This window comes from Saccharomycopsis crataegensis (assembly GCF_037102585.1).
Source record: "Saccharomycopsis crataegensis DNA, jcf7180000000077, whole genome shotgun sequence".
In the NCBI taxonomy this organism is placed as follows: Eukaryota; Fungi; Ascomycota; class Saccharomycetes; order Ascoideales; family Saccharomycopsidaceae; genus Saccharomycopsis; species Saccharomycopsis crataegensis.
Window position 1 is genome coordinate 320,419 of NW_027043824.1, and position 26,602 is coordinate 347,020.

Genomic DNA, 26,602 nt, shown 5'->3' on the forward strand with positions numbered 1-26,602 from the left:
CCTCTGACGAACCTATCTAGCGACGGTTAATGATATTGCAGTTGATCTGTTATAATTTGAGGGAACCACCTTTAATGAAAAGTTGTATCCTTATGATTTTCAAAAATGTTTACTTTACATTCCTGTCTTAATTGCCAAAGAGACCATCATGATATAGAAAGTTTGGAAATGAAATAGCTTTTGTAGAATGTTCATCCGTATGAAAATCCACAAGACGATGATACGAAAAGGAATAAAACCATCTCAAATAATATTTATTGAAACACAACAATCAAATATATATGTATATACCTAGCAAATTTACGGCAGATAAGCACCAAGAAAAAACCTGATAAATAATGTAAACGACGAGAGAAGAAATAAATAAGCAAAAAAAAATGGAAGCAGAAAAAATAGCACTGGTATGAATTAATTATTAGCGAGCTTATAATGATTGCCAATGTATTGATTTGAGTATCAGCGATTTTATAGTAGTGATGTATTGACTTGAAGCGCCGTTTGAAATTCTCTCACATGTCAAGGCCCCAGCACGCTGATAGAGATGATAAAAATACGTCATCAGTCTTTAGACTTCAATTTTTTCCAATTTTTTCCAAAATTCATCTTTTAAATCTTTGTTCAAAAAAGCAAGTTCCACTTCTGTTGCCTTTTCTGCGAACAAAATGTGCAAATCTTTCGATTCCGCGCCAATGCTCAAACTCTCCTTTAGCTCCAATGTATTATTAACAAACTCTCTCATTATAGGTGCACAAAAATTACCAAGTTTTTTATCAACAATTTGAAAAAGTTTTTCGTAATCATGCTCAAAAACCAGCTTCAAATTATCCACCTTATTCAAATACTTTTCCAATTTCTTTTTTAGATTCTTTCCAAATGCTTTTCCACTTGTTGTTGTTGATGAAGAAAATCCGAAATCAATTAGTTTGATGTCAACCAAGTTTTTGACAAATAGGTTGGCGCCTCGAATATCACCGTGGCCCACCCCAGCACAGTGAATTTTACTGATACAAATCAATGCAGACCTCAAAAATCTCCTTCCATCAGAATCACTCTTGAGTGAGTAACCACTGAAGAGCTCATATCCAGAGCCAGCAAGGTTTTCCAATTTAATATAAGGACCCTCCGTATATGTCAAATCTTTATCTTGTTCTACTTTCTCTGGAACAGAAATATTTTTATTGTAAGAGTAAATAAAACCTCTTTCATAAATATTGGGGATTAATTCTTTGGTGTTTTCATTGGCGGTCAAAAACGCGTATGACGTAATCTCATTAATGAAGAGACTAGTGTAGTAATAGAATGTGTCCTTGTGGATATCGAAACTGTCGTCTCTGGTTGAGAACACATTTGGAGAGCATCGAAGGTAGTCAAATATTTTATATAATCCATCCTCAAAACCTATGACGAGAGACCATGCACTGTAGGCTTTGCCTCCAAAAACAACCCTTGGTTTGCTTGTAGAAAACTCTTTCCACACCAATCTGCTTTTCTTACCTTCACCATAAGCAGATTTATTGGCTTCGGAAAACTTTTCTATCCTTCTCCTCAAATTTTTATCATATTCACCTGAATTTATCCTCCAATTTTCATCAACACTACTCTTCAAACCCTGATCGTACCGAGTTCCAAGAAAATCTTTCTGCTTTGCACTGGTAATGTCCTCGAACGCAGAGTGCAAATAATCGTATATCAATACTCTGTTGATATCGCTGCCAAGGGATCTTTGTTCTTTTAGCTTAGATGAGAATGCAGCAAGCAACCTTTTAGTAAACGTGTTCGCAATCTTATCTCTCCTGGTCAATTTTGGTTGCGATTTTCTGGCTTCCAATGCTGTTTTCAAGAACCTGAACATTTCATAACCAAGAGGCTCTTTTGATGTGTCAATGGTTTGATAAGTGATCACCCCATCGGCCACAAATTGGAAATACATTCTCGCGCAATTGTCAAAATCCAACTTTATATAGTTCTCGTCCTCCATATTTTCAGCTAGTCTGTTCCAGTCAAACTTAACGAGAGTAAGGGATGATTCGTCGGCCAATATGCCTGTGAGAGCCCTTGAGGCCAAAATTTGGATTATCAATTGATTGATACTTCTCAAGAAGAAGAACGCTTTCGGACTGAAACCAAAATACTGTGGCAATTCTCCCTTATATTCTTGGTATTCCATTTGAAATTTATTTAAACTTTCAGAGAGAGAATGTGGTTGTTTGTATTTGAGCTCAATAGATGTTATGTATTCACCAACTTTTTCACTTTCTCTATATTCAATCACAATGTCAGGCTCGGATACTATATTTTCTCCAATGGGAAATGACAATTGTGTTTTCGTTCCTAACACAAAATTTGAGCTCCCAATCAATGGGAAAATTAAAAATACATTTATCAAAATGGATTCGAAAAAACTTTGAAAAGTGGACTCATTTACAACTGATTGAATTTTCTGATAAAATTTCAGGATTCCCTCGAAATTTTTGCTTCTTAGAACATCGCTAACCTCGCTCAACAACAGCAATTCAGCAAGCGGTGCAAAATAGAACATAGGAAGTTGAGAGTCGGCCCTTCTCCTTTTGGTATAATCTTCAACTGTTTTGAAACCTATTAACCGTCGACTGCTTGTTTCTGTTGTATTTTGGTTGGTACCTTTTCCTTTTTCCTCCTCTTCAGCTTTTTCTACAAAACAGTTTTTGTTAAATATGAAGTTGAGGGTGGCAAACAAGCCAAAAACAGGTTTCTCATAAAATTTCATTTTCTTTGTGTAATCGGTGACAATTTCTCCACAGGCCCACCTAGTGTCACCTAAACTTGAAAAATCAAAACTACTTTTGGGAAGCGAGCCTTTTTTCACTTTGCCTTTGAATTCATTGAATGCGGATTTCAATGATGAAATCCCTACTGTTTTAGATGCAGCTTCTTCCATCCCTGGAGGAATTTTCTCTTTTCCTTTTCTGGCTTTTTTTCGTGGAGGTTGAGTAGGGCTGCTCAGTGATGGCCTTGTTCTTTCCATTTTCGGGATCAATGGATCAAATACTATTCTGCTTTATCCAAGAGGAGAATTCTCTGCTTCACATATACACAGATGTATGATTCTTCAGATAATTCTCAATATGTGTTTTCTGATGCAATTATCATGTTTGATTTATAACAAAATACAGTAAAGTGAATTAGAGAATGTGGGAAGAGAGATGAGAAAGGATGATGAAAATTAAGGATTCGCCCACACTTTTGGACCCTGCATTGGTGATCACGTGTACAATCGATCAATATGTCAGTCCCCAACCATGAAATCGTCGTACACCCTGCACAAAAAAGGAAGAGTGCGTACTAAACCAGTTCTTGAAAGAAAGTGAACTGAAAAATAGAAATATGGAAATGAGACAGCACAAAGAAGCACAAAAACTTATAATATAACCAACAGGAAGAAACAAAGATAAGGCATATTTGAAATGAAATCCTAAACGATGATGATGATGATGATGATGATGATGATGATGATGATGATGATGATGCGACCGACAATAAATAGATTTTTTTTTTTTTTTTTTTTAACGTAGATGCTTCTTCACTTAATATTTATACAAGAATAATAATGCAGACTTTGAGATTCATTATTATACATTCCTTAACCACTCTTTTAGATTACTGATAATAATTTCAAAAGCCTTTTTTCTTCTGTAATTTTAACCTACCTTCAAAGTCACCTCCTTTAGTCAAAAAATGTAATCCTGTTAACCATGGTTTTCTGTGGGGGAACTTTTGCTTTGACAAAAAATTCATTAGTGTTCTCAATATCCATGGGTTCATAATAATATATGTGATTGGACGATAGTACAGTAGGCTTACCTCTTGGTGCCTTACCAACAATTGGAATTGTTTGGGATCATCTGTTGGATCATCATACTGAATGCCATGTCAATAACAAAAAAATTCTCTTGCTTCTAGGTTGAGGCATTCGGAGATTCTCCTTAACATTATAAATTCCAATTATGTGATTAAATTCAAAGTCTTGCCTTCTTTTTCTATATATATTCGAAATAATAAGCAATGTTCGCTTGTGACTCATGATCCGTCAAAACAGAATCGATGCTCTCAAGTTAAAAGTAAGTGACATTCTTTAAATTCTTGTGGATTATCGTGTTTATTTGTTTTTTCACGTAATAGCAAAATTTAAAAAGTGATATGGATTCTGGGTATGTATATATATATAGTGCTTTGTTTAAACTTACACGTTATCGATCAAAATTAAAGGATTATCAAATCTAATAAGATGCTAAATATTGAAATATATGTATAGAATGCTAAGTATTGAAATATATGTATATAATGCTACAGGGGCTAGATGGAATATAACCTAATATCAGCCCCAATATCCAGAGTACAGAAATAGCCCGTGACGAAATGAGTGATATTAATCACAATCACTACCTTCTTCCTCTGATAAGTACTCAGCTCCTTCCTTTACTTCCTCTTCCACGAAGCTAGTCTTGAAAGGTTTGTTGAAAAATAAATCAATGAATGTAGAGCACACATTTTTGCACTCCCCATAGGCATTGGGATCTGACAAATTACACAAAGGTTCAATTCTCAAATTTTTTCTATTCCCAATGGCCAATGGCATCAGAAGGTCCTTCTCAACTCTATGAGGATTAAAGTCTCTCAATTTGGAGCTCAGAATTCGATATTGTTCACATATAAAGCTTTTGTATTTGTAAAGGCATATAAATGCCTGGGATACGTAAGCAAGCTTTTTCCAATTTTCCAATTCACTATTATTTAGGATTTTCTGTTGGTGTTTTGAGTCGATAATTTCCTCATTCTCTTGTTCTGGAGACGAAAGAAGTTCAAACTGATCTTGTAAAGTAGCTGCATGTTTTAACAAATGCTTATTAATGGATTGACAAACAAGATAATATTCTTCTAGTGTACTCAACTCCACTTTCCCTAGTCTTGCCACAACGGACTCCACGTAGTTCTTATATTTCTCACAATACCCCACATCATTTTTTATCACATCTATAGTGTTGAAAGATTTACTCAATGATATTAGAAATTTCTTCTTAGAAGCTCTGGAGGTGCACAAGATTTGATAAAATTCCTTAAAAGCATTGACATCCACGGCATTTGGGTATTTGCTTGAGTGCCTTGAAAATGATAGTTTAAGTCCTTCAATATATCGACTTTCAACCAAAGTCTCATGTTTGTTGTGAAGATTCCGATGCATTTCATGAGCCAAGCGTCGGATGAAGTTACTACCAGAGAACTCAAGAGCAATGATAGTGGTGATAACAAGCCTTGGGTTTGCAAAACCTTGCTTTACTGTTTGTTCAAGAAAGTTCACAAAGATATAAGTGTTTTGATATTGAAGCAAACATAAGGCCAATACTTTCTCCAAGTATCTTTGGACTATGGGAGCACAAATTCCATCATTCTCTTTAGATGAATAAGTACCGTGAAAAACATTCACATCAAGTTTGATATCGCTGGACGTGCTAATTCCAAGTCCAGCCTTTTTGATTGCATTTTCTTCTTCTTGTATCAAGAAATCGGTGATCCCTTGAACAATCACTTCTTTAACATCAAGGTTGGTTTCATCAGGTTTGGCGAATTCACGATCAATGATTTTTAGGACAGATTCAGAAATAAAAAGCTTTGCATGATTACTACATACAGAAATCAAATTTCTGATAGCAACTCGGCGGATTTGGTTACTTGCCAGCTCCTTGCAAAAAGAGAGAATGTACTTGGTTATAACACTTGTTATACTTTCCCCATCCTTGAGTCCAATTTTAGCCAGAGCAAATAAATCGCGATTTTTCTCAAAGTTGCAGTACCTTCCAAATGATCCAATCAAATATAAAAGCCTCAACAATTTCGGTTCTGTGGCACTTAATTGGGAGCGTTGAATCTTATCCACAAATGGTTTGATTAGCTTAAGACAGGAGATACATGCGTTAGCCAACTTGGAGGTATCTTTGTCCATAATAGACAACGCCCAAATACAAGGCATAGCTTCATTCAACTCACGAACATTAAATTTGGTCAATCTTTTAAGCAATGACAATTGCGAATCTTTTATGAACTGAGGACGTAAAGAGGTAGCTTGGGGCAATGCGTTCTTGAAAATTTGTAAAGCGTGATAACAAATGGCACTAGTGGTGGAATTATCATCATTTAAATAAGGCAGTAGTAACATTAATTGGTCTTGAGAGATCAATGACCCGCTGCATTTACTTAATACTGCCAACAAACCGATAAATCGCTCCACCTTGTCACCATGTTTTGGATCATCTGTATGCTTAATAGCGTAATCAATCAATTTCTCGATGTACACTTGAAGGATTTCCATTATTTCGTCATGCTTTAATGAGAAGCTAATTTTTCTTCTGTGCTGGGTACCTTTCTCTCCATTAAATAGCACGAATTGGCGAGCAAATTCTTCAAATAGGGACCAGACCTTATCACTTTTGTGGATAGCACTAGTGATAATATCCGCTCCATCAAGAACTAGGTCAGTGACAATGAAATCATTAGTGGCCTTTTTTGCCAATTCTTTTTGAATCACTGTGAACCAGATATCAATCAAGTTTTTAGCAGCCATATCAATTATCAGAGCATCTTCATGGTGCATGGCCCTTAGCAAATTAGTAGCGATCAAGACTTTGAGCTCTTTGTATTCAGTGTCAGTGTAAACCAGGTTTATAAGTTTCAAAATACGGCGCTGCACTGCAGCGGAGGGATCATTTATTCTTTCAATTACTGCTCGCTGAAAGTCATGTTTTATAGCAGGGGAATTATTTTCAGGTGAATCAGGAACCTCGTTGCTATTTGGTTTACTGTTAATAATGTACTGACAAATCAAATCAATTATAGCATCCCTCACTAGCGGCGATTGATCATTTAGTCGCCCTAGCAACACCTTCCTCAAAGATGAATTATCAAGAATAGTTGCGTCACGTTTAACAACTAAGGAAAGATTCTTGATGGCCCTAGTACGAGATTTGACCTTGGAATGGTTCAATGAATTTAGAACCAAACTGAGGAAAGCATCGTATAGGTTCATTAAGTTTTGTGAGGCTAGAACATGATTATAATTAGCAAGCGATGTATTATTTGAAGAATCTTCAGATTTAAGGTCTGCATCAGTTATAAAATCAAGACTCTTATCATTGATATGGGAAATATACTTCAAAAAAACGCCTTCAACCTTTCGGTACAATGCAGAGTTTGAGTTCAACTTCTTTTCGATGTTTCGCTGCTTCTTTATTATAGTGAGTTCCTTCAATAAGTCATCTTCCTTTGTGACAGCAGTTTCACCATTATCATTTTCTTCATCCTTTAATGCATTCTCCACAAATTCTAGCTTCAAATATTCCACTGACTGTAACCATTTAAATACAAAGAATCGAAAATTAGGTTCGAAGAATTTGTTGATGCTGGATAGATATTTCAAGTAACTCAAACAGGACTCATTTCTATCGACCAAATCTTGGAAGCCACTAACACTCATTGACACTGATAGCATTAATTTCCTACTATCGTGGTTCTCTTCAATGTTTTTGATCTTTTTCTTTAAAGCCAATATCTTGCAGCCAATAAGCCCAATCATTTCTAGAGCAAAAGTCTCCACTGTCGCAGCATATTTGCCAGATGTGAATACATACATCAAAATATTCATTATTGCTAGGACCAATGTTTCAGCACCGGCCCATTCAGGCAAAGAAATAAGAGAAAGTAAGTCTTCAAGGAAGTTTTCAACCAATGTTTTATGGGCAGCGTCCGGGTTGTCTGATAATTTAATAATCATGAATGAAGCAATTTGGCCGCATACTGTATTGAGAGAATTCCGTTCGTTCTCCATAAATTTTTGAAAATTGGATATTTCTTGATACAATTTTGATTTCTCCTTTGATGATATTTTAATTTTCCCGGTCTTGGGATCGGTAATGAAAATTGAAGTTTGAAATGTTTCATAATATGAAGATTTAAACAAGAAATTTTTCCAAATTGGGATAGAGAATGTATAGTTAGCCAAGTCATAGGCCTGAACCAAGCGAAGTACGAGAATTGTAAACAGCTGAACATTTAGACCCCTTTGATTAAGTTTGAATTGTCTCAGAGCGTTATGCTTTGTGTTTCCAAGGGTTTGAATATTGAAGTTATTGAGAATTTCTTCAAGAATGAAAGACCTTTGACTTTGATACTTTCGGAATATTGATACCAAAATATCCATGCCTGTATTCTTAAGAACCTGGATCGTGTTTTCAGATAAAATTTTCGATGATGCTGACTTATTAACCGCAGATAATTTTTGATCGAAAAAAAGCATTTGAATGCAAAGATACTCCAATTTTGTAAGCAAATATTCATTTAATCTGGAGTGTATGTGTGTACTTTGCAGTTTGCTATTATTTTTTGGTGCTTCTAAATTGGTGTACTTATCGATTTTTTTCAATGCTTGAATGAGTAAATTGACAGGGCTGAACAATTCATTTTTCAATTTATCAAATATTTTAGAATCGAATATTTGAATCTCATTAAACCCACTTAGCAATGGCAACAAAAATTCCTCCGTGAAATTTGCTACAAATTCAATTAATGGCGCCAAGTAGTCTTCTAAATATAACATTTGTTCTTTTCTTCCAGAAAGAAAAATGATGAGGATAACCGAGCATGATCGTAGAGCATTTCTAACCAAACTTAGGGAATTAAGGGTATCATTAGATAAATGGCCAGAAAAAATTTGACGAAATGATTCGTCAAATTGAATTGTTAACCCATGTTTTATGGAAATCGCACATAGGGCCTCAATTCTCGACAAATATCTACTATCAAGCACGTTATTCTGATGAGCGCTGCCGTGCAAGTCATCTGATTTCACCATATCTTCACTAAATATCCTATTTAGCAAATCTTCAATATTGGATAAAAGTTCATTATTCAAAACGTAGGTGGCATCACCATCAGTGAAGCACGTCGATGTGTTTTTAGTAGGATCCGCAGATACGAAAAATCTGCTCAAACTTGACGAAGTGATGGCGTCATCAAGACCAATGGAGTTAATTAGACCAATCAATTGGTTTATTGACAGTAATTGTAACTCATTCGGATCAATGTAGACTTTATGAGAGGTTTCAATGTTGTCAGAAGTATTCATGACAACTTCTTTTTTAGATTCCTCGGTGATTTTGCGTTTCTTTAATGATGGCGCTTCGTAGAACATGTCGAGAGACGATAAGTCCTTAATAGGGGACAATGGCAGGGACATGGTGGCTTCGGATGGCTCTTGAGATATTGTGGATTTGGAAGGATTTTTAGTTTCACTTGCGGTATTCTCGCTGACAGGAATGTTAAATATAGTATCTAGGAGCTGTTCACCTATGTAGGATTCAGAATGCAATTTAAGGTCTGTGTTGGGTTTATCATTATTAATGTGAGATGAGGGTTCTTGAGGCTCGCCAACAGCGAATACGCCTTTGAAGTTCAATTTTTCATAGCTAGTGGAAGATTCTGCTTGAACTAGTTCTTTCATGTAAGTAACAATTGGTTCCAAGTAGGTATCCTTTGTGGCTAAACTCGACCAGACTTGTGCGAGAGTACTGATCTTGGTGCTAGGGTTGGCGACTGAAATGTCTTGTAGGTGGATATTATAGGAGGAGCTGAGAGTCGAAACTTTTTTGAAAAAAAGAGTTGTTTGTTAGTAAGAAAAGGGGAAACAGAGACTGAAGGAACTTGTGAAATACATATATATATATACACCAGCGCTTAACAGATGTGATGAGGCGCATGAATGATACTTACCATCTTGAGAAGGAATGAGGTACTTGAGAGGAGTGAAGCCAAACGCTTCCTCCTGTGAAGTGGGGATCTCCTTCTTCCTCATTGATATTGATGGGGTCTGTGTGATCTATTTATCCATGTAACACACGCATATATATATCCACATGTGGAGGGTCGTCGCATTTTCACTGTGTTTACCGTTGGAAATTTTTTTTTTTTTTTTTTTTTTTATTTGATTTTATTTTCTTTGGCGAGCGCGTACGCGCGTAATGAGGATTCCGCCATTAACTGGTGGTTCAAGAACAGGCAATGAATGGAACAACCTACCTACTGTTGTGTGATGAGACGCTTTCTCGATGGACTATACAAATACAGGGATTAGAACCCCTAATATGATATAATACAATATCAATGGACATCTACATGGTCGAGAATATCAGCCTACTATGATGAGCTTAGCTACGATGATAAACACACAAAAAAAAAGAAAAAGAAAAAGAAAAAGAAAAAGAAAAAGAAAAAGAAAAAGAAAAAGAAAAAGAGGGAAAACACAAATGAGAGTCTCCAGACCATTATTGATTGAGCAGTGCTACATGTATGATGTGCCATTACCCCAATTTAAATTAGTATAATATAATTCTTGTTGCAAGTCGTCGAACCCCGGAAGGATGCTGCTGTGGGTGGTGCAAGCACAGCCAGGGTAACGCCCATGTTTAGCCTCTGGCTGCCTCGGGAGGTACTAGCCGATGGCAGCGATGGCTGCTGACATTTATGACGTGAACCGATTGGATTTGCTCCGCATTTCACCAGGACATAAGGAAAAAAAAAAACAACCATGAGATTGCAAATAAATTGGACCGTGCCCTTATAATCAAAATTCTCCTGCTTCCTTAACTTTTATCAACACTAACTGCTGGTAAAAATATCCTCCAATGTCTGGTATTCAAGAACTAACCAATATTCCAAAAAACCCCGTCATCGTTGTTGGCGGGGGTCTTGCTGGACTTTCTGCCGCCCATCAAGCTTACATGAACGGGGCTAACGTTTTCATCATTGATAAACAAGGCTTTTTCGGAGGCAATTCCACTAAGGCAACCTCTGGTATCAATGGTGCCCTCACAAGAACCCAAGTCGACTTGAACATTAAAGACTCTGTCCAGCAATTTTACAACGATACAATTAAATCCGGTAAAAATCAGGCTGATGAAAAATTGGCTCGAGTTCTAACTTATGAGTCCGCCAGTGCCATTGAATGGTTGCAAGATGAGTTCGATTTAGACCTCACTTTGGTATCTCGTCTTGGTGGTCATTCCCAACCAAGAACTCATCGTGGTAAAGATGCAAAGTTCCCCGGCATGGCAATCACTTACGCCTTGATGTCTAAGCTAGAAGCAATCGCTGATAAAGAACCATCCAGAGTTTGCATCTCCAAAAAATCTAAGTTGATCGACTTGATCAAAGAAGGTAACGTCTGTAAAGGTATTGTTTTCCTCAAAAATAATAAGGATAAGTTTAAGGCGTATGGCCCCGTGGTTTTGGCTACCGGAGGGTATGCTGCTGATTTCACTTCCCCAGACTCTCTTTTGAAGAAATACAGACCTGATGTCATGGCTTTATCTACTACCAATGGTAATCATGCCACTGGTGATGGCCAGAAACTTGTCATAAAAAATGGGGGTATAGGTATTGATCTTGAGAAAGTACAGGTTCATCCAACAGGTCTAGTTGCCCCAAACGACCCACATTCAAAATTCAAATTCCTTGCTGGAGAGGCCCTCAGAGGTGAAGGAGCAATCATGTTGGATGCCACTGGTAAAAGATTTTGCAATGAATTGGGAACTCGTGATTACGTTTCTGGTGAGATGACCAAAGTGAAGTATCCAATCCGTTTGGTTCTCAACAGCAAATCTGCGAAAAAATTGCCATTCCATGTTTCCCATTATGAATCTAGGGGATTAATGAAAAAGGAATCTGGTGTAAAACTTGCCAAATCCATCGGAATTTCTGAATCTCAATTACAAAGCGAATTGGACAAATACAATAAGGCCGCTGCGTACGCTGCTGCAAATCCGAACTCCGAGACAATTGATCCTTATGGGAAGAAGTTCTTTGACGGTACCCCATTTAATACTTCCGATACTTTCCACGTTTCATTGATTGATAGAGTAGTACACTTTACCATGGGAGGTGTGAAGATTGATCCAAATGCCAGGGTTTTAACTTACAAAGGTGATGACAAGAATGCGTTTGAACCAATATTGGGACTTTACGCTGCTGGTGAATTGGCTGGTAATATTCATGGTCACAATAGATTAGGAGGCTCATCATTATTAGCTTGTGTTTGTTTTGGGAGAGTTGGCGGTAGATCTGCCACTAATTATTTATTGAAAAATTTGTCTAATTCTACTACTGGTCTTGGCAATGAACAAGGTACTGGTAGCAGATCGGTTCCAAGATTGAATCAAATTCACTTGCATTTGAACCCTGACTTCAATGGATCTTTGGTTGTTGATTTTAATAATATCAATGCCCCAAATTCTACCGTTCCTATCGAACCCAATCCAAAGAAGGAAAGTTTCACTGCTCCAGCAGAATCTGAGCCTCCAAAGGAAAAGAAAAAAGAAGTGCCATCCATCTTAACCAATAAAGGATTTGCCATCCCGGCTAAGTACATTAGCTTAGAAGAGCTCTCGAAGCATAACACTGAGAGCTCTTGTTGGATCGCTGTGAAAAATGTTGTATTAGATTGCACAAACTTTTTTGATGATCATCCAGGTGGTAAGCAATCTTTGATGAATTTTGCTGGTAAGGATGCTACAAAAGCCTTTGAGATGTTGCATGATGATGATGTAATTCCAAAATACGCTGCTTCGACAGTTATCGGTGTTTTGAAGGGTAAAAAGCCGGAGTTGGATATATAAGTGAAATCCTAGACTACAAGAAAATGTTTCTTTCTCAGACGACAATAACCGTGTGAAGCCATCTATGAATAATAGTTAACACAAACATGAATGACATGATGCTGCTAGTATTCTTTTTTCTTTTTTGTTGTTGTTGTTTATTTTTTGTACCTCATTCTGTTAACAAGGCTGCGCGGTAAAAGAAAACATTTCTTGAGAAGTTACCGCTTCGCTAGGTAGTAGTATGAAATGAAAAAAAAAAAAAAATAAGAAAAATAAATATTCTTTGATATCTTTTCATGCCTTCTGTTTCTTGTAATTGGCTAATATATGATGTATTAGTATTTCATTTTCTCATAAAGAACAGCGGATTTTTTTAAATTACAAGATTCAAAATATTGCTGATAAACAGAATATCATTAAATAAGATACCAACTTCCAATTCAAACTATGGGATATATACTGAAGCTTTCAATATTACAAATCAAAAATATCAAAAAATCAGACCCGTCTCCATCTTAAATATCCAGTCATAAAAGTATATAGTGTCATAATGTGGTCATCAAAAATCCGTACAAATTACACTCTCAAAAATTGGACAGTTATAGCTTCCATTGTTTAAGCTTCCCAACCTTTCAATTCCTCACCCAATTTTTCAATAATCTCCTTTGCTGATTTCCCGACTTCTATTTCTCCATACCTTTTCCCACAAAGGTAAAACCCAATATCGGTCTCATCAAGTTGTGCAGATTCCAAGGCGGTATTAAGACCCTTAAAAGCTTTGTAGCGATACCCATACTCTGGTAAATCTGTACCTGGAGATTTGGTATTTTTTTGTAACGTTCCAATAAATGGTGTAACAATAGTACGAGCTGGTTTACCTGATACTAACGGAGTCATGGTGGTCGAAGGTAATTGAAAGTTAGCCCCTTTCTCAATTTTTTCAGACACAATCTTAGCGACTGAGTTTGTAGCAGCATATTTCGAGCCACTTTTCAATTTTTCAGGGCATCCTAAGAATGCTGTACCCATTTGCACTGCTGATGCTCCAAGTTTCAAATATTCTTTAATATCATCACCATTAATAATGCCACCGGCAGGGATCAAATATACAGATTCCTTACCTCTAACGATTTCCTCACTATCGAGGAGTTCCTTCACTTGTTTGAAAAGGTCCATGGTGCTTAAGTTATCATCATCTTCCTGCTTAACCAAGAAATTACCTCTGTGACCCCCTGCTTGATAGCCCTGGAGCACTAAACCGTCAACGTTGTTTTCAATTGCCAATCTTGCTTCTGAGGTGGAGGTAGCGGTCACAAGGATAGTCACGCCTAAATCATGGAGCTTATTAATGGTCGAGCTTTTAGGAATCCCGAAATGAAAGCTCATGACTTTTGGTGTCAATTCGGGATGATGATTCAAATAAGAGATCAATTCGTCGATTGGTGCGGGATCTTCACAGTTTGCTATTTTAAGATGACGGCTTTTTTCGGTTGCAATCTCGAATTCTTTGAAAGAAACATTGCCATTACTGAACTGAACGTCGTTAAGAAGGCCCTTGCTTTTGATTTCTGACAACCGTGATTTCTCGGACCCGGGATTGGTGGATAAGAAAGTTTCGACGTAAGAATCAATAAACAATGACCACCAATTCTCAATTTGGGTTTTGTTTGGAGGTTGAACAATGTCATGGCAGAAGAAATTCATGTTTGCTGGTAATTGGCAACCTTCTTGACTGCTGCCTGGTTCGAGATTGGTTTTCGGCAATAAGGTCTTAAATGTCAGTAATGCATCCACCAAAGAGCTGGTTGATTTTGTTAAATCATAACCCGAGGCTGGAATTGACCCCAATGCCCCGGAACTTGACACATTCGCCGCAAGTTGAAGGGACACAACTCCGGCCATTGGGGCTTGGATTATTGGAAGCTTAAGACTAAGCATCGAGCAAAACTTGTGGGACAATGAAGATTTTCCACTCATCTTTGTTATATCTAATTTGATCTTAAATCAATAGTCGCTGTAGATTATTATTCTATTTAAGCTGTATCACAAAGATGATAGTCCTCTCAAAAGAAGGAAGAAAAAAACAAGAGAAAAAATAGATTTTGAACAACCCAATGACGTCTGTCGGACACCATGAACACAGAAATCAAGAAATTATATAAATCCCCCAGGGTCATTGGTGCGTATAGAGGGGGAACAACAACTTTTGGTGCACTATTCACATGGGTGGTGCAGTGAGGATAAAGAGTCCAGATATATAGAAGAATATACAAGTGAAATATTTGGCACATTAATGAGCTCTCACAAATTATTTATTGAAGAGTTTCACAGCAATTCCATGAGAAAAATAAAACTATGGAATTTAATGGTTTGGAATGTGATGAGGGTGGTTTATAGGAACTACTTTGAACTAATGTAGAATATAAGAACATGAAATGAAACTGAAATTCATTCTTTAATTTTTTATTTTTTCCAATAGTTTCCAAAATTCTTCATTTTTACCTTCCAAAGCTTCATGAACAAAAGCAAGCTCCGGAGTAAACAAAACTTTTCTATCGGTTCTGCCAAGTTTTCATCATATTTATTAGCCTTTAGCTTCCAATTTTCATTCACGTCTTTTTTCAAGTGTCTCATCATACTGTCCTTCAATAAAATCAATTTCCTCTTCCTTGCTGATATCAAATGCAAAATTGAAATAATCATATATCAAAGCTCTGTTAATGAAGCTACAAGTATATTTTTGTTGGGTTGAATTGATCTAGTTCATTCCGGTCAAAATCAATGATAACAAGAGCCGATTCGTCAGAAAATATCCCGATGGGACCCCCTCTTGATGCCCACCATCGACTATTTTTTGTTGTGGAAGTTCGATAAATTCTTGATATTTTATTTTTTAATTGGCACTCTTCTTTGTTGTTCCACTTCGCAGCTTTTTCTAGGAAAATGCTCTTCTTGAATACAAATCTTAGGGTCACAAAGATGCCAAAAAACTGTACCTCAAAACCACTCACTCAAACTGTCCAGGAAATTGTAAACAGTATCAGTAAAGTCTCATTTACTGGTATCTAAAGTAGAGAAATCAAATTAGATTTCAGGAAATGAACCTTTTCCACGCCTTCTAAGGCGGTAAATGTATTCTCTGGTTTATAACAAAGAAATGATTTTTATATAGCGGGAGTATCAACCTCATATTTCATTTGTCCTTGATGTTTACTATTCACTTGGGCATTAACGCAACATTGGCCAAAAGTATATAATTCCCTGTAGCTTAAATGTCCCTCAAAAAAAAAAAGGAAAGAGAAGAACAGATTGAATCATCAACCAGGACTATACATACCTAACAGGAACCGTAACTTTCTTATTGGACTGAGTCGATCGATGGTAGATCAAAAGGGACTGTTTCTTATCAGTGAGTCCACGGGGCTTCAAACACAAGGGTGTGGTGTTTTTTTTTTTCGCCTATAAACAAGTTTTTTTTTTTTTTTTTTTGTCATTCTCGTCCTGTCATTATTTGTCTAATCTTCGATATTGGGTGCCTCTGAAAAGTATATTTTGCAAATAGAATATGCCTACACAGGATCCGATTGCTCATGAGAGGACATCTTTGCTTCCTGGCGCTCATAGTATTGATGGGGCAGATGGGGCAATGACCACTAGCTATATGAGCGTGCCGCCTGTCAAACCATTATCATCTAGTCTGAATAAAAATGGAAAACGCTCAAAAGCTGCGAAACACATAGGCACAACCACGACAGAGAAAATCTTTCAGAATGATAAAAAGTTGGCAGAAAAAATCCAAGAAGAATCTCCAAAGTTGGATACCTACTCGGGAGTGTTTTTGCCAACCGCACTCAATGTGCTTTCGATCTTGATGTTTTTACGGTTTGGGTTTATTGTTGGCCAATTGGGGATCATCGGATCACTTTTCACTTTGGGATTATGTTATACAATCAACCTCCTAACTACTCTTTCGGTTTCAGCTATTGCAACTAATGGTGTTGTCAGAACTGGGGGAGCTTACTATATGATCTCTCGTTCTTTAGGCCCTGAATTCGGTGGTGCAATTGGTCTTATTTTCTACTTTGGCCAAATTTTGAATGCTGCATTGAATGTTGTTGGTCTAATTGAACCTTTAGTAAATAATTTCGGGGCAGCTAATGGGTCAATGTGGCCAGTGTTGCCAGATGGTTATACTTGGAATATTATTTACTCAACTGTGATTTTATTTCTATGTGTGGCTATCAGTCTTGTTGGATCAGATATGGTGTCTAGGGCGGCATTATTATTATTTATTTTGTTGATGACTTCCATCTTGTCGGTGCCAATTTCTGCCATCTTCATGCCATCCTTTAATGTACCTGGCTTCGATGATGTTTGGTACTCAGGAATCAGCTGGCATACATTCACAGAAAACTTGTTGCCACATTTCACCTCCCATGCCGCTGGCTCTCAACTAGACACTAAAGAAACTTTTGCTGATTTGTTTGGAATTTTCTTCTCGGCCACTGCGGGGATCTTGGCAGGTGCCAGCATGTCAGGATCTTTAAAGAATCCATCTAGAAGCATCCCAAAGGGCACTTTATGGGGGCTATTGTTAACTTTTTTCTGCTACGCATTAATAATCATATCTTTAGGAGTTTCTGTGCCCCGGAAATTATTGTACAGTGATGTGCAAGTGATTCAAACCGTTAACTTATCACAAGTCATTATTGTGGTTGGTGAAGTTTCCACCTCTTTATTTTCGGTAATAATGGGGGTGGTAGGTGCCGCCGAAATTTTAGCTGCCATTTCTAAAGATTCTATAATCCCTGGACTATCCATTTTTGCCGCCAAAAATTCTAATCCAATTAATGCAATCATTGTCTCTTGGCTTTTGATTCAAGCGTTTTTATTCGCTAACATTAATCAAATTGCAACCTTAATCACTATGGCATTCCTCATGACATTCATTGTTATCCATATTGCCTGTTTCTTACTTGAGGTATCCGCAGCTCCAAACTTTCGTCCGTCATTCGATTATTTTAATCGTACTACTGCGGCGTCAGGGGTCATTTCATGTTTTATTGCCATGTTTATTGTAGATGGTATATCTGCTAGTATGATCATCATGTGTTTGTTATTTCTTATCATTCTCATTCATTATGTCTGTCCACCAAAATCATGGGGTGATGTTTCTCAAACTTTGATTTATCATCAAGTCAGAAAGTATTTATTGAAGCTTCGTCAAGATAATGTTAAATACTGGCGTCCTCAGATATTGTTATTGGTGGACAACCCGCGTACCTGTTGGAACTTGATGCACTTTTGTAACAATTTGAAGAAAGGGGGTCTTTATATTTTGGGACATGTGATTGTTAGTAGTAATAATTTTGAGGAAAATTACGACAATTATGTTAGTGAAAAGAATGCCTGGGTTAAGTTGAGGGATAGCTTACAATTGAAGGCTTTCGTTCAGTTTTCTTATGCCGCATCGCTTCCATGGGGAATCAGAAATGTGTTTCTAGGATCGGGTTTGGGAAGTATGAAACCAAATATTATTGTGATTGGTTTTGTTGATTTGAGCAATAGAAAAGTCATTAATACAAACCTTCAGCCGGATCCAATCAAAGCGGAGCCAACCCTTGTGCCTCGTAATATTGAGAAACTCAATGCAGCTTATACCAACCAAGGAAATGTTTCGGCATTCAAATTGCCCACCGACGCTGTGAAAAGGGATGAAAAGCGAATCAAAATTACCGAATGGGTCCAGTGTATTGAGGAATTATTATTGATGAAGGCAAATGTTGCCGTCGCGAAAGGGTTTCCTAGATTAGAAATTCCAGATAAAAAAGCACCAGAACTTGATCATGATGAGAAACAAATTATTGATTTGTATCCGATCCAAATGTCCGCAGAAATTGCAGAAAAGTCCGGAAAAACAATTTTGAGTACTAATTTTGACACTTACACTTTGATTTTACAATTGGGTGCAATTTTGATCACCGTTCCCCAATGGGAAAGAACTCATAGATTGAGAATTGTGGTGTTTGTTGAAAACCTTGAAGATGTGGATGATGAAAGATCGCGCGTTACTCAACTTTTAGGGGTGCTACGGATTAATGCTGAAGTCTTGGTTCTATGTTTCAATTCCCTGAGCTATTCGTTCTACGACTACATCATGAAAAATAAATATACCGACAAAAGAGTAGTTAAGAAGGTGAATAAGGTATTACAAAGCAATGAATGGTGGAAAGCAATTACAGAATTGCGAATTGAACAACAACAACAACAACAACAACAACAACAAAAGACCACACACTTCCAAGATATATTATTTTCGCCATCTTTTGGTAACCCACAAACTTTGGAGCATAATCTTGCGATCAACAAAAATAATAATATACCATTATCTAAGTTGCAACGTCTTGGGGTGAACTTTAGAATGAGAACCAATAAATTGCTAAGTGCGCACGTTGGTGAAGGAAATCCTGTATTCAGAGATGAAGATTCCAGCTCGGATCTGGATGATGGATATTCTGATACTGAAAGCGCCATTGGCTATGACAGTGATCCTGAACCATCTATTCGTCGATCGAGCTTAAAATATTCGCAAGATCATGTTCCAACATTAGCATCAGAAAGAAGAAAGAGAAGAAAGACGTTTTCTTCCTTGATAATAGTGCCTCCAAAGACGAGATTGCGTGATTCTCAAGCCGTACCAAAAACACCGAAATCTCCATTCTTGGAATCCACCGGTCCGTCAATTTCGGTTCCTGCAATTAGTTTAGAAGACTCTACCGAGTTGGAAGGTGAACCAATGAAAAGACCAGTATTGTCCCGTCAAAGCAGTAGACATTCATACACCAGTCTCAGAAGTCAAGCTAGACCTAATTTCACGTCCCAGACTCTTCCGAAATCCAAAGTAAATGAAGATGCCGATGGTAATGAACCATCTATCATTTTCACCAATGATGGGGATGATGCTTCTTTGAAAAGTAAGAGTTCTGGCATGAGGTTAGCGAGTGCTCAAAAAAGAGTTCCTTCTAAGGTTTTCGATAAAGAAAGGCTTACGAAGAAAGAAAATGATACTGTTAATTATGCAGGGGTTTCTGATCACGAATCTACGTTTAGTTGTCCATCTGATGCAGAAGAGGTGTATGATGATACTCGCCAGAACAAACTGGTTTTGGAACGGATTTCCTCATATCCTCTGGAATCTAGCGAAGACTCAGGTGAGGAGAGCGATGATCATGACATAATTTCTTCTGATTCCACAAGCAACTTGGAGGAGTTTGATATCAATAATTTGACCTTCAATGATGTTCCGGCAAGAGCCCAACATTTGATTTTGAATCAATTGATGATGAAGTGCTCTAAAAACTCTTCCATTATTTTCACTACTTTACCGACCCCTCCGGCTGGCTGTCATAAGAACAAAAAGGACGCTGTTGAATATGTTGAGACTTTGGACTTGTGGTGCAGTGGACTACCACCGATATTTTTGATTAACTCAAGAACCATGACTGTCACTACTGCGTTGTGATGAGATGTTTTTTTTTTGCTTTTTGTTATTTCTGTCGCTTTTCTTTTTTCTTTTCTTTTTCTCTTTACTGGGTTTTCAATAGTTGGTTACGATACGTTTTTATTTTTTATATTTCCGTTTTATAGATATTGTTGTTTAGACGAGGTTTTATTTTCCCATTTGTTGGATGTTGTATGTAGATTGAGAGGGAGGTTGGAGTATTATCTGTCTGGGGTGCGCAAAAAAACTGAAATTTCACTCGGAGTTTCGAACAATTTTTTTTTTTTTTTTTTTTTTTTGATATTTATGACTTATTTGTGGGACACACACTGACAAACCTGGACCTTGTATAAGGATACAAAAAAAAAAAAAGGATAAGATGTCTCTGGATTCTGAATTGAGATCTATTCTCGGGGAATCCAGTTTGGGATTCAAACCTGTTCATTATGATCTCGATCTTGATTTGAGCGATCATACCAAGAGGAATTTTGTGGGTCATGTAAAGATTCAATTTGCAAGACCAACTAATGACGACCAAAAACCCTTGGGAAAGAATAATAGCGAAAACTTGGAACTTTTGTTGAATAGTGAAGGGTTAGTGATTGTTTCCGCGATCTTGGTCTCTGAGAACCAAGAGAAGGCTACCGTGAAGTACGATAGAGCAACACAAAGAATTCATTTGATCTTCAACGACGTCAAGATCTCTCAACTTGGTGATACCAGTAAGATAAATGTGGAAATCAAGTATCTTGGGAAAATCACCAAGATAAACACTTACAAAGACCAAACTAAGGGCTTATTCATCACCAACTACCTCGGTCCAACTTCCTCTGAAGCCAATAAGATCATTTTGGCTACCCAGTCTCAACCTTGTGACTCAAGAACCATTTTCCCATGTATTGATGAACTATCCACCAAAGCCACCTTTGGATTGACTTTGAGATTAAACCCAAGATTCAATGCCATTAGTAGCACTCCAGTGGAATCTGAAGAATTGATCAATGATGAAACTGCTAGACAAATCAAATTCGAAAAATCCTCACCGATGGTGATTTCTTTATTTTCCTTTGTTTGTGGTGATATGGAGTATATCGAAAAAACTGTCGAACTTCCAATTGAAACTGATCATGGGAAATCTATTTCCAAAGAATTCCCAATCAGAATGTACACTTTGGTGGGCAGTTTAGCCAAAGCGTCATATACTCTTAATTTGGCGGCATTTTTCCTTCCGATCGTTATTTCCAAATTGAAACATTCTTCGTACCCGGGAAAGAAACTTGATTTGGTAGCATTACCATTCTTATCCAATGGGGCGGTGGAAAATTCTAATTTGATCGCCGTGCAACAAGATATTGTATTGGTCAGTGCTGATGAAGTTGCCGAAATCAAAAGAACCGGGAAATGCAGTAACAAAATCAAGCAATTGAACCAGATTATTCTCCATGAGTTGGTGCATCAATGGTTCGGTAACCTTGTATCATTCGATAATTGGAATGCTTATTGGTTGAATGAATCATTGGCTTCGTTCTTGGCTTATTGTGTCTTGAACGAAGTGCAATTCGACGCCGATTTCTCTAGCCAAACCCCAAAGGAAAACATCAATACCGATTACCAAACTATTTGGTACGAGCAAAGTTCATTGATGGAGTCTACCTTTGCCACCGATGCCGCAGAAAGTTCGGTTGCAGTGTCCACCATTGCCGATTCAGTGCAAAATATCAATGTGGGGTCAATTGAACAAACATTCAATCAATTATCGTATGAAAAAGGGGTACATTTATTGAGAATGTTCATGAACGTCTTCAATGATGGTAAATATGACGATAGTAGTGAGAAATTCTTTGAAGTGCTTGGGAAATTGGCGGAAAAATACAAGTACAACATTATCAAAATGGTCGACTTTTGGTTATTTTTCAACGAAGAGTTTAATGGTGAAGATACTCACGAAAAGGACAAATTTAATTTGACGAATTTCATCATGTCTTGGATCAAATTGCCGGGATTGCCAATGGTTGATCTCTCGTTAACTGAAGAAGGGTTGATTAAGATCGAACAACATAGATTCCTTGAAGATGAGGCCGAGTCCTCAACAGAAGATTATATTTACCATATCCCATTGTCAATAGTATTGAAGGACGGGGCTAATAAAAATATGATTTTCACAGAAAGATCCAAGGTGTTTAGCAAAGAAGAGTTGTCGATTGATGACTTTGTCGCCATCAATTCTAACTGCTACTTCAAAGTTTTTTACCAAAACCTCAAATTTTATGAAACCGTCTCCAAAAGTATCACCGCTTTACAAAGACGTCATCTTGTGAGATTTTTGATGGACACCGAGAGTTTTATTGGTACCGCTCATCAAAAATCATTCCAAATTGAAGGATTATTGAAAATTGTTCAAAGTATCGTGTCGGAAAAAAAACAGGCCATTCCTTATGAGGCACTCGAAGTGGTTCTTAGAATTATGCAGTTCTTAGGATCTTCTATCCAGTTATTTAAATCGGTATCAGAATATCAATCATTCAAGACAAAATTCATGAACAAATTTGTGTCTAAACTTTTCCAACAATTATCCCCATGGCCAACTGATTTTTCCAGTATCAGGTATACTAAGCCTGAAATTACCTGTCGTAATTTGTTGTTATTGATCGGGGTGGAAGTGAAGGAAGTCAACGATTACTGTCAGTCTCTTTTCAGAAACTTGAACCACGGTCCAAAAGATTCTGTTCCAAGAGAATTGGTATCTGCAGTGTTGATCAATTATGCCTATAACACCACCAACATGAAAAACTTCAAGAAAGTGTTGCAATTGTCTACAAGATCGTGCGAAGTCATGATCCCAAACATTTACAACTCCGAATCGGAACTCGAAATCCCTATCAGTACTCCGGAATTGCAATCAGCAGCCATTAGTAGTCTTGGATTTGTTAGAGACACTACATTATTGCAAAAAGCTTTGAATTACGTTGCCACCAACATTGATTCCAGAGGAATTGAGCTCGGATTGGTGGGGTTCAATTACTATGATAATAACAGAAACTATAAAGGTGCTGCACCAAATCAACACAAGAAGATTGTGTTTGATTGGTTCAAGTTGCAATTTTACAACGGTTGGGGCCATAGATCGTTACGTGAAGGTTCAGATTACTCCAGTCAACTTTATCAAACAGTTCACAACATTATGGAAATTATTGTGAAGAATTTCACCAGTGATGAGGATAAAGCGGTGATTAGACAATTCATTAGGGATATTGAAAAGAAGGATAAATTGTACCAGAAGCATCGCTTTGGGGATTTATTAAACGAAACTATCGAATCACAATCTAGAGAAAAAGCTTGCGTGGAGAAACTCGACATAGAAAGATTGTTTGTTTTATAGATATTGCACTAATTTGTTTACACTTTTTGTAGATATAAATAATACGTTTTTTTTTTTGTGAAAATTTGTTGAATTACTAAGTTTTTGTAACTTTTTAAGAAAAAAAAAAATAGATCGTGTATTTTGGTGATATTAAAAATATATATACACCCAATTTGGTAATGGAAACCCATACCCCTCTTATAGCAGATGACATTGTTATATTTACAGATATTCATGCTATCCAACCTCGTTATTCACAACACAGAATTCATCATTTCCTCCTTAACTCATTTCCCTTTTTTACCCTTGGCCAATTTACCACCAGATTGGACTTCCTGGACATTTTCACCGACCAACTCAAGATAATCATCTAAGCTGAAATCATCGTCTTCCTCTTCTTCCATGGCTGCCTTCTTAGGTTCTGATTTCTGGAGTTTAGGTTGTTCTTCTTCGACTGGTTTGGCAGCTGCCTTGGTTTCTTGTGGCATGGCTTCTTGTTCTGAGACATTTGGCTTTTCTTCCAAATCTTCGAACAAAGAGTATTTCTGCTTGAATTTACTAAGTCTGCCAGCAGCTCTTTCGTTGACTTGTGTCAAGTCCTTTCTCGATGGGTTCCACATTGGGTTATTTCTTTGATCATTAATGATTTTCATTTCGGCCTTTGGCGTCTGAGATCTTCTCACAACAACTGACCCATCACTTAATTGGACAACAGTGTCGAATTTATAGTAGATGGCAGGTCTAGCCTTACCAACTTGAATTTTCTTCTTTGGTCTTCTGTCCAACAGCACATCCCCAGAGGACATCGATGGGTTGTGGGTCAAGTAGGTTCTAACCTGTGTCTTTGGAATGTTCTTAATAATCACAGAGTTTCTGAACATTTTGTATTAACGATAGGGAAGTGATTACTTGGGATAGCTAATATACACACAAATAGCTACTTCTGCTGCTTGATTCCATCCTTTCATTGGAAAATTGAATGAAATTTTTTGGCAATCCTTACCCGCTCTTTCTCTCTCTCTTTTTTCTAATGAGCGGTTACTTTGACGGGGTGTGGGACCCCGTACTAATGTAAATTCGAGTAACTGCTTTTATTATTTATGCTAACATACAATTAATTATATTTCTGGAGCAGTTTTTCATTCATTCCTTCTATTTAATTATAAAATAAAATAAAAACCAAATTATCGTAAGGGTTTTCCCTCTGCTTACAAGGTTTTTTCGGTCAAGTAGATGTCGTACTTTTCCTTCAATGTCTTGAGCAATGGGTAAACAATCTTTGGAGTGTGTGGGGCAACCAAACCAACATCACTGATGGTACCATCAAGAACTTGCAAAGTAGCAACAGCACATGGAACACCAACGGTCTTAGCCATAGAGGTGTAACCACCAACAACACCGTAGTCCACCAAAGTACTGGTTCTGGTTTCGGTGGTGCCGTCAGCCCATTCGATACCGAATTTGTGTTGCAACACAACCAAATCTCTTTCAGTTGGACCATATTGCATCAATTCTTCCAAAGTGGCACACAAAGTGTCCAATGGGTTACCTCTTGGAATGATTGGGGTTTCAGAGAAAAGACCCAACCATTTGAAACCGTTCAAGATTCTTTCCTTTTCAGAAGCACTTGGGAACTTGGTCTTGGATTCGATAGCGGCGATCAAATCTTCAGTCTTAGTAGACTTGATGCCCAAAATGATGGCAAGGGCTTGGTTCCATGGGATAGCAGAAGACAATTCTGGAATTGGGTCTTCTTTAAGGAAACCAATGTCAACCAAAGCCTTGATGAATTCTGGGAAGCCTTGGTATCTCAAAGTACCTCTGATGACAGTTTCAGCTTCTGGAATGTTGTATAATTGCTTGTATTGAGTAGAGTCTCTGTTTGGGTAACAAACGAAAGCGTAACCTGGGTAGATGTGGTATGGCTTGGCGGTGGCCATCAATTGTTCGCCAGTGATTTGACAAAGTTCACCATCTTGGTAGTATTTAGCACTGTTTCTCAAGGCCAATAACACACCTCTGGAGGACCAAGAGAACTTATAACCTAATGGATTGTCAGAATCTTCTGGGGCTGGCAAACCACCACAGTAACTCAAAAAGGACTTGATCTTACCCCCAACTTGGTGGACTTCGTCAATGGTCTTGACGGCGTACAAGTGGTCGATACCTGGATCCAACCCAATTTCGTTCATGACGGTGATCCCGGCAGCCTTGATTTCTGGTTCCAAAGCCTTGAGGGCATCGGAGATATAAGAAGTGGTGACGACATTGGTCTTGTTTCTGATGGCACTCTTGACAACAGTAGCGTGGTAAATGTATGGGATCAATGAGATGACAACATCAACCTTGGCGACTTCGGCGTCCAAAGCCTTTTCATCGTTAACGTCGACGGAAATAGCCTTGGCAGAGTTACCTTCGGTCAATTTTTGGGCAGAAGCCAAGGTACGAGAACCAACGGTTACTTCAACCCCTTCGGTAGCGGCGAGGATGTCAACGGTTGGTTTAGCAACGAAACCAGTACCTAACAACAAAACTTTTTGAGCCATTGTGTGTATTTGTGGACAATTGTTGTGTGATTCGAATTGGAATTAAAATCAGACTCCCAAGAAACAAGAAACAATATGAAAAAAGGGGGAAGGAGGGAAGTTACACTGAAGAAAAAAAAAATTAAGTGAAAAAAGTTTGTGACGAGATGAACGGGTTATCATTTGTTTTCTGACTCATCGCGGAGTCCTCCACAACCGGAAAATCGTGATAATGCGGGAGATTGACACTGACTGTCCGTCCCGCGCATTCATTGATTGTTGTTGCACCGTGTTGGTGATGGATTAACTCTTCCCTCAACATCTTTCACGCCAGCACAATTTATTCGCAAAATTGTGACTACAAGATCATTATGATACTGCTTACCACATGTTCTAACCAACATATATTAAGTTGAATATTGTTGGTTTGGGTTTTTGAGCACATAGTTTTGCTGAATTAATTCACGACAATCGTGCTCCCCTAACTCATAGCAGAAGCAGCAAAGCCAACGATTTCTAAAGTTTAATGAATGAAATT

The 26,602-nt window shown here is 37.6% G+C and overlaps 7 protein-coding genes across 7 annotated transcripts; 3 read left to right on the forward strand and 4 right to left on the reverse strand. All coding sequences in view use genetic code 12, as the record gives it.

Annotated features, from left to right (window-relative positions):
- Nucleotides 1-4,405: 4,405 nt before the first annotated feature.
- On the reverse strand, nt 4,406-9,877 carry SCC2 (cohesin-loading factor complex subunit SCC2; the record flags this gene model as incomplete). Its single annotated transcript, XM_064996304.1, has 2 exons — nt 4,406-9,666; nt 9,796-9,877. The coding sequence occupies 2 exons, from the start codon at nt 9,875-9,877 to the stop codon at nt 4,406-4,408; spliced, it is 5,343 nt and encodes a 1,780-aa protein (XP_064852376.1).
- Nucleotides 9,878-10,706: 829 nt separating this feature from the next.
- Nucleotides 10,707-12,695, forward strand: DASC09_027020 (uncharacterized protein; the record flags this gene model as incomplete). The annotated part of the gene is made up of 1 exon (XM_064996305.1): nt 10,707-12,695. One exon carries the CDS (start codon nt 10,707-10,709, stop codon nt 12,693-12,695), a length of 1,989 nt encoding a protein of 662 aa, XP_064852377.1.
- Nucleotides 12,696-13,292: 597 nt separating this feature from the next.
- DASC09_027030 (putative nitronate monooxygenase) lies at nt 13,293-14,654 on the reverse strand (the record flags this gene model as incomplete). Its single annotated transcript, XM_064996306.1, has 1 exon — nt 13,293-14,654. The coding sequence occupies one exon, from the start codon at nt 14,652-14,654 to the stop codon at nt 13,293-13,295; it is 1,362 nt and encodes a 453-aa protein (XP_064852378.1).
- Nucleotides 14,655-16,242: 1,588 nt separating this feature from the next.
- On the forward strand, nt 16,243-20,199 carry VHC1 (Vhc1p; the record flags this gene model as incomplete). Its single annotated transcript, XM_064996307.1, has 1 exon — nt 16,243-20,199. The coding sequence occupies one exon, from the start codon at nt 16,243-16,245 to the stop codon at nt 20,197-20,199; it is 3,957 nt and encodes a 1,318-aa protein (XP_064852379.1).
- A 358-nt stretch (nt 20,200-20,557) lies between these two features.
- On the forward strand, nt 20,558-23,557 carry TMA108 (Tma108p; the record flags this gene model as incomplete). The annotated part of the gene is made up of 1 exon (XM_064996308.1): nt 20,558-23,557. One exon carries the CDS (start codon nt 20,558-20,560, stop codon nt 23,555-23,557), a length of 3,000 nt encoding a protein of 999 aa, XP_064852380.1.
- A 269-nt stretch (nt 23,558-23,826) lies between these two features.
- On the reverse strand, nt 23,827-24,420 carry MRPL36 (mitochondrial 54S ribosomal protein bL31m MRPL36; the record flags this gene model as incomplete). The annotated part of the gene is made up of 1 exon (XM_064996309.1): nt 23,827-24,420. One exon carries the CDS (start codon nt 24,418-24,420, stop codon nt 23,827-23,829), a length of 594 nt encoding a protein of 197 aa, XP_064852381.1.
- A 327-nt stretch (nt 24,421-24,747) lies between these two features.
- On the reverse strand, nt 24,748-26,085 carry LYS9 (saccharopine dehydrogenase (NADP+, L-glutamate-forming); the record flags this gene model as incomplete). Its single annotated transcript, XM_064996310.1, has 1 exon — nt 24,748-26,085. The coding sequence occupies one exon, from the start codon at nt 26,083-26,085 to the stop codon at nt 24,748-24,750; it is 1,338 nt and encodes a 445-aa protein (XP_064852382.1).
- Nucleotides 26,086-26,602: the final 517 nt, after the last annotated feature.